Source organism: Penaeus monodon, chromosome 35 (assembly GCF_015228065.2).
Source record: "Penaeus monodon isolate SGIC_2016 chromosome 35, NSTDA_Pmon_1, whole genome shotgun sequence".
Classification (NCBI taxonomy): domain Eukaryota; kingdom Metazoa; phylum Arthropoda; class Malacostraca; order Decapoda; family Penaeidae; genus Penaeus; species Penaeus monodon.
In genome coordinates this window covers 24,631,063-24,644,487 of record NC_051420.1, presented here as the reverse complement: position 1 = coordinate 24,644,487, position 13,425 = coordinate 24,631,063, and the positions used below count along the sequence as shown (strand labels likewise).

Here is a 13,425-nt window from a genome sequence, read left to right as displayed (position 1 = left end):
GAGAGGGAAGCGAGAGTGACCTCACACAGAGAATGAATCACAAACACGAATATTAGCGTTCACTATAACAAAACTGAAGTAAATTAGCAATGCTAGCTATTTAGATTATTTCAACTACCACATTGAATTCAACATATAATGATATGCGACAGAATGTACGCATGAATGAATGGTGACATGAAAAAATATTCGCCAAATTTTTATCAAGCAAATCTTCTCGGGGTCAGAAATCTGAACTACCGAGGTACATGTCTAGCTTTGCACGTCAGACTTCAATAAAACTCAATAACGGGGGGATCCTATACCCAAATGCCGTATATGACTGAAGCGACTTGAGCCAGGAATATAATAATTCTGCTCTCTTCTGCGTATCTGTAATGGGCGCTCGCAAAATTCCCGAAGGATATATAAATTTTCACGAATCACACAAACGCTTGGGGGTTACCCAAAACATGCAAGCGACTTCAAGAGGGTGAGAAAGGTGTGATTAATAAGCGAATAATGATTCTAGCTTAAACCCTAGTCCTACATTAATTAACGGACGTAACCGCGGGTCACACCGACTCAAAGGGAGCCGAACGAACGAATAACTTTACTCTCGAACGACGGAGTGCAGATCTATTAGGCGTTTACGCAACCCCGGGGCAATATCGGGCAATCCTGTGCACTATGATATGGGGGAAGATCTTACGCTGTATCCAAATAATACAATTTTGTTACCTGCTTCGCTCTAGCGCCGATAGAACGTGTCACCAAAAAGCAATGTAACAATGATATGTTTGCTTCCAAATTAGAGGGAACCAAGTGGTCATCTGACCCTACCCACGCCGCCACCGACCGGGAAAAGAGAAGTGAGGTCAGGTCAAGACAGGAAATTAACCTTTTTCTAATCCAAAGTGACCGCAAAAGAAGGAAAAGGGAGGTCAGGTCGGGCGCGAGGGTTAGGAACGAGATAAAATGAAATGGTATTCGTGATAAGATAAAATCACGAACTCGTTAAATTCGTTGCAGATGAAACAATATAAATCTCTAAAAACGAGAGAAAATAATTAATTACTTTACTAACGAACGATATTCATGTTTATTGATCACATACTCGATCGCACGGAAATACGATCTGAGGTGGAAGAATAGTGGAGAACGTGCCATTTGCTGCCATTAGCACCTTTTAACCCAACAAAAAACAACGGCTTAACACATGTATGGAGAAGGAAGGGAAAAAATAAGAAAGGGGCCCAAACGTTGTACTTACGTGTTTTTTTCTTAGCCATGTCTTGAAGCGGTCGAGCGGATTTTCTTCGGGGGTGGTGTGTCCGTGTTGCATGCCAAAAGGATGCAACGGCCCTCGCTGCCACCACTTTATAACGGCTATTCGTACTCTAGTACAGTGGCTGACAGGGACGCAAAACACACGTAAAGGGATGAACACATGCTACGACGACGCTACGACTTGTCTAAAGGGTCAAAAGCGCCGCGTGGAGGCCACGGTCAGCTGCCCGGAGAGAGGGCGGAGCTGACCTACCGCGCTGGTCGCTTGACATGAACTCCCCGGAGGGAGGCGAGAGCTGACCCTACCGCGTCAGTAGCTTGGAACGAACTCCCGGTCAAACGAGGTCAGATATAAAATGTGACCTCCGCCCTCGCTGAGCGGGTGGTTCTTATTTGGGACATTTGGATCCACGTGGAAAACAGCCACGTGGTCCACTGGTAACAGAAATAGAATTTTCCACATCCTGTAACAGAATTAGAATTATCCACATCCTATAGTGGTAATATATACGCCTAGCCAGGGGGCTACGCCCCCTGGAACCCCTGTGTTAATATATGCGCCTAGCCAGGGGGCTCTGCCCCCTGGACCCCCAGGGGTAATTTATGCGCCTAGCAAGGGGGCTACGCCCCCTGGACCCCCATGGTAATATTTACACCTAGACAGGGGGCTACGCCCCCTGGAACCCCAGGGTAAAACCACATACCTTTTATATCGCGAAACACCGAACGTTTCTTCGCTTCCGGCTATGGTCACATTTGCCTTGTTTCTAATCACTTTTTCCAGCATTTGCGGCACTGGATGGGTTCAAATATCAGGCTGTGATAGAAACGAATGTCTATTTGTCCAGTATATCCACAAAAGGGCTTTAAAAATGACCCGGAATCGACGCAGCACTCGAAATAAAACATTGCTCACCGGCGTTCCTCGGCGTATTGGCGCTGCTGGCCTGTCAAATTTCCCGGTGGCAAAACGCGCAGGCGCACACGGTTATTGTACAGAATAGCATAAATACTTACCAAAACACGTAAATGAAGAACAAAAAAAGGAAAAGAACGCATTGCATACATGAATTCAAGAAAAAGGACGCTGATAATGACAAAATATTCGTTCTCACGAGCGCGTAGCAATACAAGGACTACTTGGTGATGAGTTCCGCGTCACATTTGTTTTGGTTCTCGCGAAGTAAACATGGAAGGGACTTAGAAAACGAAGGGGCGATCTTCACTCTTATCTGTCCTATATCTCCCTTATTTTCGATTTGCACAAGTTTTGCCATAGATGAAGAGGGTCTTAGTTTTCGTCAAGGTAACCACTCCATACACTTATTTTACTGTACGTTTGGTTGACATGCAGGAAAGTTTTGCTGCCCCCTTTAGTGTTTTTCCACTTTTTACTTTAAATGTTTTTCATAGTCTTTGACTGTTTTGGCAGGTTTTGCTGCCTGCCTTAGTATTTTTTAGTTCACTAAAATTTTATTTGTTTTATTTTACTTTTATTGTGTTTTAAGCAGATTTACTTTTTCATATGTTTTATTGTATATCAGGTTTTACCTTTTCAGTTTTGATGCATTTTAGATTTCCTGGCCAGTACCAAGTTAACATTTTTTTTTTAACATTGTATTTTTGTAATTCTGCTTTTACCCTTTGTGCACTTTTATTTATTTTTACCAGTGCTCAGGATGTGTGATGTCTGTGGTGTCTACCTATGAACGCTGAAATCTTGCAAAATATAAGTGTGTGTCCGTCAGTGTGTCGCGCCCAAAGTGCAGTGATCTTTTTCCGTGTGACGTGGAAGGTTGTGGGTCTGTACCGTATAGACTGCGGTCACGCACCACACTGCCTAACAGACCACAGGTGCTGCCTGCCATGCCCCGCAGCAAGAAGTCACAGCCAGGGTCATGACCACCGACCCCAGAGGATGCAGGCCCCCAGGACGAACTACCCTCTGGGCCAGGCCCAAGGTTGGCACCTGCTCGGAGTGCTATGGCCTCGGGAGGGCCTTGTTTCTAATCACTTTTTCCAGCATTTGCGGCACTGGATGGGTTCAAATATCAGGCTGTGATAGAAACGAATGTCTATTTGTCCAGTATATCCACAAAAGGGCTTTAAAAATGACCCGGAATCGACGCAGCACTCGAAATAAAACATTGCTCACCGGCGTTCCTCGGCGTATTGGCGCTGCTGGCCTGTCAAATTTCCCGGTGGCAAAACGCGCAGGCGCACACGGTTATTGTACAGAATAGCATAAATACTTACCAAAACACGTAAATGAAGAACAAAAAAAGGAAAAGAACGCATTGCATACATGAATTCAAGAAAAAGGACGCTGATAATGACAAAATATTCGTTCTCACGAGCGCGTAGCAATACAAGGACTACTTGGTGATGAGTTCCGCGTCACATTTGTTTTGGTTCTCGCGAAGTAAACATGGAAGGGACTTAGAAAACGAAGGGGCGATCTTCACTCTTATCTGTCCTATATCTCCCTTATTTTCGATTTGCACAAGTTTTGCCATAGATGAAAAGGGTCTTAGTTTTCGTCAAGGTAACCACTCCATACACTTATTTTACTGTACGTTTGGTTGACATGCAGGAAAGTTTTGCTGCCCCCTTTAGTGTTTTTCCACTTTTTACTTTAAATGTTTTTCATAGTCTTTGACTGTTTTGGCAGGTTTTGCTGCCTGCCTTAGTATTTTTTTTTAGGTTCACTTTAAAATTTTATTTGTTTTATTTTACTTTTATTGTGTTTTAAGCAGATTTACTTTTTCATATGTTTTATTGTATATCAGGTTTTACCTTTTCAGTTTTGATGCATTTTAGATTTCCTGGCCAGTACCAAGTTAACATTTTTTTTTTAACATTGTATTTTTGTAATTCTGCTTTTACCCTTTGTGCACTTTTATTTATTTTTACCAGTGCTCAGGATGTGTGATGTCTGTGGTGTCTACCTATGAACGCTGAAATCTTGCAAAATATAAGTGTGTGTCCGTCAGTGTGTCGCGCCCAAAGTGCAGTGATCTTTTTCCGTGTGACGTGGAAGGTTGTGGGTCTGTACCGTATAGACTGCGGTCACGCACCACACTGCCTAACAGACCACAGGTGCTGCCTGCCATGCCCCGCAGCAAGAAGTCACAGCCAGGGTCATGACCACCGACCCCAGAGGATGCAGGCCCCCAGGACGAACTACCCTCTGGGCCAGGCCCAAGGTTGGCACCTGCTCGGAGTGCTATGGCCTCGGGAGGGGCACTGTCTGATTCTGGGACTGCTGTGGCTGGTGGCCTAGAAATGCAGCAAAGGCAACTGGCCCAATTGGAGGCATGGCTTATAGACCGGTTGGGAGCACAGGTGGGGGATCAGCTGGCCTGCATGCAGGCACAGATGCAGATGCAGATGCAGGCGCAGATTCAGGCATTGGCAACTCTTCTGAAAGGCCAACAGCCCAAACCTTCCAATGCCGCCGAGGAGATTTTGCCAGCCGTTGACGCTATGCTACCACCTTCTTTGTCGACAATCCAGACCTGCAGTGAGGAAGCTACTGGACAGCAGCCACGTCTGCCTCCATCAGTGCCTGTGGGCCCACAGCCTCCTGCATTTGTGGCCTCATACTCGACCTCTGCAGTAGACGACCAGCTCGTCAGAGATAGGAGAGACGTTACGGGACCTCAGCAGATGGCAACTCCTACACCAGGTGTCGTGTCTGCACCACTACCGCCCACCTTGTCAGGGACTGAAGCTGCGACCCAGCCCCGGCCTCCAGTGCTGCCACAGCCAACACAGTATGGGCCACCTCCGCAATATACAGTGCCTGTACTAAAGCCCACTATCAGCACTCACCGCATCCTGCAGCAGCTGATGGCACCCCGGTCTCCTCATCCCAGTCATGGCCAGTTCAACCATGCGATCGTGCTTGCCCTCATTCCACACTGACCAGCGGATGTGACGAGGTCCCTGTCTTTTGTGGGGAGACGCCAGCCTCCCAGGGCATCCAGCGGAGTCAGGAGCTGAGTCCTGGATTTCCAGCATCGAGCTCGCAACCCGGCCTGCCACCTCGAGGCTTACATTTGCATGGCGTGTAGCAAGGTGAGCGGATATGCCTGGTCAGTGTTGAACAGCCCAGTGTTTACCAGCATCCAGGACTGGGTGAGTTTCAAGGCTTGGCTCCGGGACCAGTTTCGGGGTGTAGCAATGGCTCAGCACTTCTATGATATGCTTGCCCAAGCAAGGATGGCGGTAGGTAAGGGGCCTCTGGACTTCTTCCGTGCCATGGAGCTGGCAATACAACAGGGCTTGCGAGACTATCCTCAGGACATCGGGAATGCTGAGGGTCTAATGCAGTGCACCTTCTGTGAGGGGTTACCTGGGTGGATTCGAGGTCAGCTGCTCTGGCACGACTTCTCTTCTACCCGCAAGATGGCCGAGAAATGCCAGTCTGTCTGGGACTCTGTGGTGCGGGCAAGACATACCCTACTAGATGTGCAAGGGCTCCTGAGAATGGAACAGATGTCAAGTCTGTGGCCACCCCAGTATGGCACTCGTGACAGGATGGTCCTAGGCCTTCACAACCCAGGACAGTACTCTGGGGCAAATGCCCCCGGTCTAGAGCCCTAGTTGGGGGGACACCTGTGCCCACGCAACATGACACAGGCTCATGGCCGGTCAAACCCCCACACCGACATCACCCCGCCGATGGTCTCGCTGGGTAGGAAATGGGCAACGCTCCTGGTGTGACTATCATCGATTGGTGGGCCATCACACCAATGATTGCCAGGCAAGGAAAGGTCGGTGCTATAGCTGTGGTGAGATGGGCCACCTTAGAGGTACGTGTCCCTTTTGCCAACGCCGCTCCGAGGGGACCTTCCAGCTTGCGGGCGGCCATGCCAGTACACCGGGACCTGACCACCCAGCCGAAACCGAGGTTCATAGGACGGCCCATGATAGTCCTCGAGGTAGGAAGTAGGCCGTTCTCCTGTTTTTTGGACACAGGGTCAGAAGTGACAATGGTGAAGAAACAGGCTGTCACATGTATGCTGGGGTCCGTCTGCACGCTAGTTCAATGACGTTACAGGGCGTTTCAGGCCGGCCAGTCCCTGCTGTGGCAGAAGTGGATCTTACCTTCACTATCAATCCGAAATCAACTGTCATCCACCGCACCTGTGTCGTGGAGAACCTTCGCTTCCCTGGTGATATATTGATGGGTATGGACCTCCTACACTGCTTCCCTGTCCTGGATGGTGTTCCTGCCGAGAGTTATGTGGAACTGGATGGATACCGGTGCAAACTTACTTTCACCAGATGGGGTTCAATGGGCTATCATGTGCCTGCCTGCCAGGATGCAGCTGCCGAGACGCCTGAAGCAGTAAAGTTTCCTGAGCTGTCGCAGTCCCCTTCACCAGTAGCTGTCTCGCCTGTCCATGTAGTTGAGGAGACTGTGGTAGAGGCGAAGTTGGGTTAGTTTGTGGCTGCCACAGTAACCTGCGGCTCCCCTGATGACATGTGTCATGCCATAGTTGAAAGTGGCATTGATCGCCTCACTGTTCCTCACACCCTGGTGACTGTCCATGGTCGCCGTTCCAGCGTGTGGGTTGTTAACCCACACGCAAGATTCGTCCAGGAACTGTGCTGGGATATGCTTCCTCCCTGGGACCAGAGGATCTGGTAGCCACAGCCCCGACCTCCTCAGTGACTCGTGAGACCCCTACAGAACCCTTGATGGCCACGGCCACTCCTGAAGAGTCCAAAGAGTTCCCGGGGGGGGGGGGGGTGAATTTGTGTACTGTGGTTAATTCCTGGATGATGACTACGATAGTACTGCAGCGTGTCTGGCCTTTGGGTATTAGGAGGAGGATTTCTTCGTGTTCCCAGACACGCCCGCCCGCCCTTGAAGCTCTCCAGCATGATGAGTTGGGGGCTGCCTGTGCTGCCGAAAGCTTGGGCACTAGTGGCACTGAGGTAGCTGGTACTCCCTTTCCCATAGCCCTCGGGCATCTGACCGCAAACCAGGAGGGCCAGCTACGTGAAGTCCTAGACCAGTTCCCAACTCTGTTCTCCAGAGACAAGCAGGCAGTGGGTCACGTACCAGGGGTGCAGCATCGCATCATCACCACGACAGACACTCCAGTTTGTGTGCGACAGTAGAGGCTTCCACAGAAAATGAAGGAAGTGGTGCGCATGGAGTGTGACCATATCCTGGCCCAAGGTGTCATCGAGCCATCCTCGAGCCCCTGGCTTTCACCAATGGTACTTGTCCGAAAGAAGGATGGTTCTCACCGGTTCTGTGTCAACTACCGGGGCCTGATCCGGGTGACAACACCAGACACGTAACCACTTCCCCGTATTGACGAGATGCTGGACTCTTTGTCAGGGCGTGCCTGGTTCACCGTTCTGGACAGCTGGTCAGCTTATTAGGCTATCTCGATGCACCCTGATGATCGCCAGAAGACAGCTTTCAGTGATGGCCATTGACTGCTGCAGTTTCAGAGGCTTCCCTTTGGCCTCTCCACTGCGCCAACGACGTTCCAGCGGACGATGAACATTGTTTTAGCATCTGTCTTGGGACGTCACACACTCACATACCTGGATGATGTGGTTGTGGCATCTGTGAACTTTAGTGAACACCTGCAACATCTGCAGGAGACACTAGCACTTCTGCATGAAGCAGGGATGAAATTAAACTTAGAGAAATGCAAGTTCTCCAAGCACGAGGTGAAGCTCTTGGGTTTTCTTGTCGGTCCCGAAGGTGTAAGGCCCAACCCAGAGAAGACTGCTGCCATTGCTGACATGAAGCGGCCTCGCACTGTGCAGGATGTTCGCCGCTTCCTGGGTGCCTGTGGTTTCTTTCGCCACCACATTCAGGGATTTGCAGCAATGGCTAAGCTCCTGACAGCCCTCACCAAAAAGGTTTGAGTTTGAGTGGGGAGATGCTGCTCAGCAGGCCTTCACTGCTTTGAAGGACACCCTTGTCAAGAACCTAGCGCTGTGTCTACCAAACTTTAATAAGCCCTTTGAGGTGCACTGTGATGCCAGCACACAGGCATTATTTGCCGTTCTTCTTCAGCATGACTCAGCGGGTGTGCCACATGCTGTCGCCTACTGGTCCCGCACCCTGAAAGACGTCGAGACCCGCTATGCTGTTATTGATCTGGAGGCGCTGGCTGTGGTAGAAGCTGTCCGAGCCTTTGACCCATATGTCTACGGTCGACGGTTTGAAGTCTGGACAGATCACCAGCCTCTGGTTGAGGTATTTTCCAGGCGCACAAAGAGCCTGAGCCGGTATGCATATAAGCTTGGAGGCTACGACTTCTTGTTGAAGTACAAGACGGGGGCCGGCAACCATGTGCCAGATCTCCTCTCACGACCTGCAGGTAATGTACCTCTGTCTTACCCATTAGAACAGGTCCAGGAGACCCGTGATGATGCTGCTGATGAGCCAGACCTCACTAGGATGACAGCCGTGCAGATGAGGGAGCACCAGCCACAGGACCCCACATGTGAGGACCTACTGGGTTGGCTGGAAGGACACCGGGCTGTACCTGGGGAGAGACTGCCTGCTGCACTCTCCAGCTTTGAGGAGGAGGAGGGTGTACTGTACTACCTGCGAACGTTTCCTGACCGGGTTGTGAGGCAGGTTTATGTACCCAACCACCTCCAGCCACAGGCTCTGCGACATACCCACTGCCCTCCAACTGCTACCCTGCGACATACCCACTGCCCTCCAACTGCTACCCATCCCGGGATCCATCGTACTTGCCAGAATCTGCAGGGCACCTGGTACTTCCCCAATATGCATTGCAGGGTGTGGGTGTACGTGGCTAGTTGCCATTTATGCCAGCAGCGTAAGGGTATTGCAGGACGCGCACCGATGGAAGGGCATCCACTGCCAGAGGCTCCACTGGTGAGAGTGTCAGCTGACCTTATGGACCTGCGGGGGTCAGCAACAGGGTTCCGATTTGTGCTTTCTATCGTGGACCACCACACGCAGTTCATACAGTTGGTCCCGCTGCGTGACAAAAGAGCCAGCAGAATAGTGCAGGCTTTTGTAGACTACTATGTGACTTTGTTTGGGCTGCCTGACAATCTCCATACTGACAATGGCTTGAAATTCTCTTCTGACAAGTGGTGCTCACTTCTGGAGGCCATGCAAGTAAAACACTCTTTCACAGTGGCCTATCACCCCCAGTCCAATGGGGTGGTGGAGCGCACCAATCGGACAGTGAAGGACGCGCTGTCGGCATTGGCTCAGCAGGCTCCCTCACAGTGGCCCACTCATCTACCTGCTGTACACCTTGCCCTGACTCGGCCATCCGCCGTGCCGTGGGGGATCAGCCGTTGTACTTACTGATGGGTCGTATGGCGCTCTTTGGGAAGGGCCTGATAAATCGCCAGACTGTGGACCCGGACCTGATACTGGGTCGCCTTGCAGACACCCGCCGGTTAGCTGTCGAGGTGAACCGTAAGATGCATGAGACCAACAAGGCCCAGTATGACCGTGCCACATGCACCTCAGGACCATACGAGGACGGCATGCTAGTCCTGCGTAAGGTTCTAGGGAACCGTGGACCCTTGGGTGATCGGTGGCTTGGTCCCTGCCGTGTACAGAAGCGATTGGTCCCGTTAGTTATGATGTTTTGGACCTGTGACCCCCCCTTTGCGCTGTCAGGGTCCATGCTAACCAGATACGGCCTTACATCCAGCGACCGAAGTAGACTACCTCGAGGAAGCTGACCAAGTGTAGTGCTTGTGCAGTGTCGAAAACATTTGTGGTAGTGGGGGTCTTGGAAATTGCATCCGAACCTGGACAATCTGGACATCAATCAGACTCTAGTGTTTTTAGAGTTCCTGAGCATTGTATTGTGATATTTCTACATTTGTGATATTTTTACTAGTCTTTTGTGTTTTTAAATACTTTTTGGATTTTTACATGTTTTGATTTGTGCTATTTTTATATATTTCTATATGGTGCTATCGGGTACTGGCACTCCCGGAGGTGTGGCGTTTTCCGTTCCTGGGAAGGGGCTGTAGTGTGACGTATTTTCAGATACAAGAACGCACCCGGATTCACGTATGCGAACGGGTGATGGCCATGTTGCCACTTGGTTGTCACTTCATTTTTTTAAATGAGCTTACTATCGCCCAGCGGTATGCCCTTGTATCTTTTATTAAACGCCCCACCTCCAGGAGAACGTGCCTTGAGTCTTGGGTTAGAGAGAGCTTGCGGTCTACACCCAACCCCTTTCACGACTGAGATAGATGGCAACCCCTTCGCCGAGTGGGCGGTGAAGTCGCCACCGGCAGGCAGTTGGCGGGTAACCTCGGTCGTGAAAGGGTGTGAGTGTGGGCTGAGGGAGATTATTGTATTTTATAATTTTGGTGCTTTTTATATGTTTACTGTGTTGTAAACCCTGTTTGGATTATATTGAACTCCGCCGTGATTCTGTGCACCGTATAACAGACAATAAAGCAGTCGAAGACGGATCCTGGTGTCTCTTTACTCCTGCAGAACTTGGAGGTTAAATTTTGCCCGGCTTTCCCCTCATGCCCATATTCATGCCCTATAATTTGCGACTGAGGAATATTCGTTAGCTCCTGTAGCAAGGGTGAGTGGCAGAGCAGCTGCCCACAAACCACTACATGATGAATATGGAAATACCCCTGCATCGCCCAACTATATGGTAAGAGTGGAAGGCTGTATAGTCCATAATGTTGCAAGTTCCGTTTTTGGGGAGAAGGATGTCGTAATTGTTTTCTGCTCTTAACCCATGTATGTTAAATTGTAACATACTAAGAGAGGGAGTCGATGAAACTGATGCTGTATTATCCCCTGGTCTGGAGTAATAGTGGTGTGTGTGGACTGAAGATTTGTGAGTGACTGGTTCTCTCTAGGATCTTCACGAGGGTGGGAGCCAGAGAGTGAGTCTACCTGAGGGATAACCTCTGTGGAGGAGGCTCAATATAGCTGTTGCTTGGGCTGAGGCTTCACATTCCTGAGATGAAGGTTGTGTGAGAGGTGAAAAGTCACTAGATGACAGGGGGCTGTAGCAATGAAGTAGTTTGCCGAACACAAGTGTTGGTTGTAGAATTGTGATTCAGTAGGTCAGATGAATTGATGAATGTCTGCAGATGGATTGTCTTCGGGAAGAAGTGCTCATCGTTTATCACAATGGAGGTTCCAGGGATGACGGTTGCCTCCGCAATTTGGGCATTTCATGCTTGTCTTTTCCCTGGCCTTGAGTTTTGCAAACATCCTTCCATGGCATGTGATTGAGCACAGATGCAACAACGTGGGGACGCTCAGCATTTGGCCTGATGACCAAAACACTGGTACCTGAAGCAGTGTAAGGGTTCTGAGATGTATTTTCGGGTCTGAAAAGTCCCAAAGATACTTAAGTTGATCTCTGTTGTCGGGAGGTCTTGTCGTGTCCGTTTTTTGTGGATCTTGTGATACAACAGTTGCAGAAAACTATGTATGGTAAGTCTGTGAGACGTTGTTTCCTAGTGGAAACCTTTCTAAGATAACCTTAAATTTCCTAGGCTTAGCATGAAGCATTATGTTGACCACCTTGCCCGAAGAAAGAGTGGTAAGTGAGGATAGGAAGTCTTTTGTTGAGTCCACATTTGCCATAAGAACAAAGTCACCATCATTGGTAATGGAGGTGGTCACATGTAGAAAAGGAAATTATTTTTCTATGGCAAATAAGGCATCTACCTCAGTCTTGAAGTCAGAAGGCTTGTGATGCAGAAGCGAGGAGATGAGGCAGTCTGGTCAGATGTCTGCCTCGGTGTGTGGGAATGTTCACAGTAGCTTCCATTTCTTCTGAGGTCTCAGTTTCAGGTTGTGGTGGGGAGCAGTGTTGCTGGATTGTGTCTACTGAGGTATCCAAATTCCTTGGAGCATGATGGGGCATTTTTATCAGTTTGTCAGAACTGCAGGAGAGGTTGGTTCCACCAACCTTGAGAAGGCTGGTTTGTTTCAGGGAAGTCATCCTCTATTTTTCGGATTGTCTCCTTGGCCAGTGGCAGGTCATCAGGGAAGTGAGGGAGAATCCATATTCTCCTTTTTGAAGGACTTCGTATTAGAGATTACTCAGAGCAATGCTACCTAAAACTCCCCAGTTTGTAACCTACTGGTGAAACACAGTGGAGCATTCACCTAGGAGTTCCTAACCCTAAAACAAGAAACCCTTCTCTGTGGTTTAAAGCAGTCCAGCTACGGACCTCCTTTGTTGCATTGCCTGCAGGGTTCACCTTCACCAAACAGAGGGGACACTAATGTTTCGGTGGTTCCAAGCAATCTCCAACAATGAAGCCAAGGAACAATTGGAGCTGGTTACTTCACACAGTAGACAGCTCATGTACTGTTAAGAAGACTATCCTCATGTCAAGCCGGCTGAATGAAAGCTTGTAACCATGCCTTAGCATTCCGATGAAGGTAATGGGATGGAAGTACCTCCACTGAAAGTGTGATTAGTCAGCTCTGCACAGCCAAGCGGAGATGTGGTGCCTTCACTGAAAGCGTTGCCTATTCTTTGGTCAAGAGTGAGAGGGGAACTATGCCGAGTATGAATGTACAGGTGCTCTCTATAACCTGACACAGATGTGCTCTTTGTAAAACAGATACTCTCCTGTCCTCTGTTCTGGATTCTGCGGCTTAAGTACACGTGCGCTGTGTAAGCATGCAGGAAACAAGGGAGCCGCTGTCCAATGAGCAAGGACATGGCTGTGGACCTGTTTTGACCCAACCTGGGAAACTACGCTGAACTTCAGGTTGCAGGGTCGTGCTTGCTACAGGTACTCCCCCTCCAGAGAGTGAGCTAAGCAAGTGAACGAAATACCATGGTGTGTCACTCCGGGGATCACCAGTATAGTAGATGGTGTTGGCTCCTCAGTTGACTAAGGAATGGAAGTCCTTGTGCTGCTGCTGTTGTCATGTTCCGCTGAAGGATAGGGAATGCTGATCTCAGTACACATGTGCTGTATAAGTGTACAGGGAATGAGGGGAGCCCACTGTCCAATGAGCAAGGACATGGCTGTAGACCTGGTGGTGACCCAACCTAAGAAACAATGCTGAACTTCAGATTGCAGGGTCTGGCTACAATATGCAAAAAATCTGGTTTTTCAACGTCCTAACTGCAAAACAGGATCCATTGTAAATTATCAAAG

General features: G+C 49.4%; 1 protein-coding gene across 1 annotated transcript; it reads left to right on the top strand.

The window, feature by feature from the left end:
• Positions 1 to 2,974: 2,974 nt before the first annotated feature.
• Positions 2,975 to 5,196, top strand: LOC119595276 (CTTNBP2 N-terminal-like protein). The gene is made up of 2 exons (XM_037944433.1): positions 2,975 to 3,230; positions 4,430 to 5,196. Exons 1-2 carry the CDS (start codon positions 2,975 to 2,977, stop codon positions 5,194 to 5,196), a joined length of 1,023 nt encoding a protein of 340 aa, XP_037800361.1.
• Positions 5,197 to 13,425: the final 8,229 nt, after the last annotated feature.

What these genes read in the sequence shown, in the direction of transcription:
- LOC119595276 (XM_037944433.1), top strand. Translation starts at nt 2,975, where the DNA reads ATGAACGCTGAAATCTTGCAAAATATAAGTGTGTGTCCGTCAGTGTGT. An exon ending in CCCTCTGGGCCAGGCCCAAG is followed by an intron (nt 3,231 to 4,429) that starts GTTGGCACCTGC and finishes CACCGACCCCAG; the next exon opens with AGGATGCAGGCCCCCAGGAC.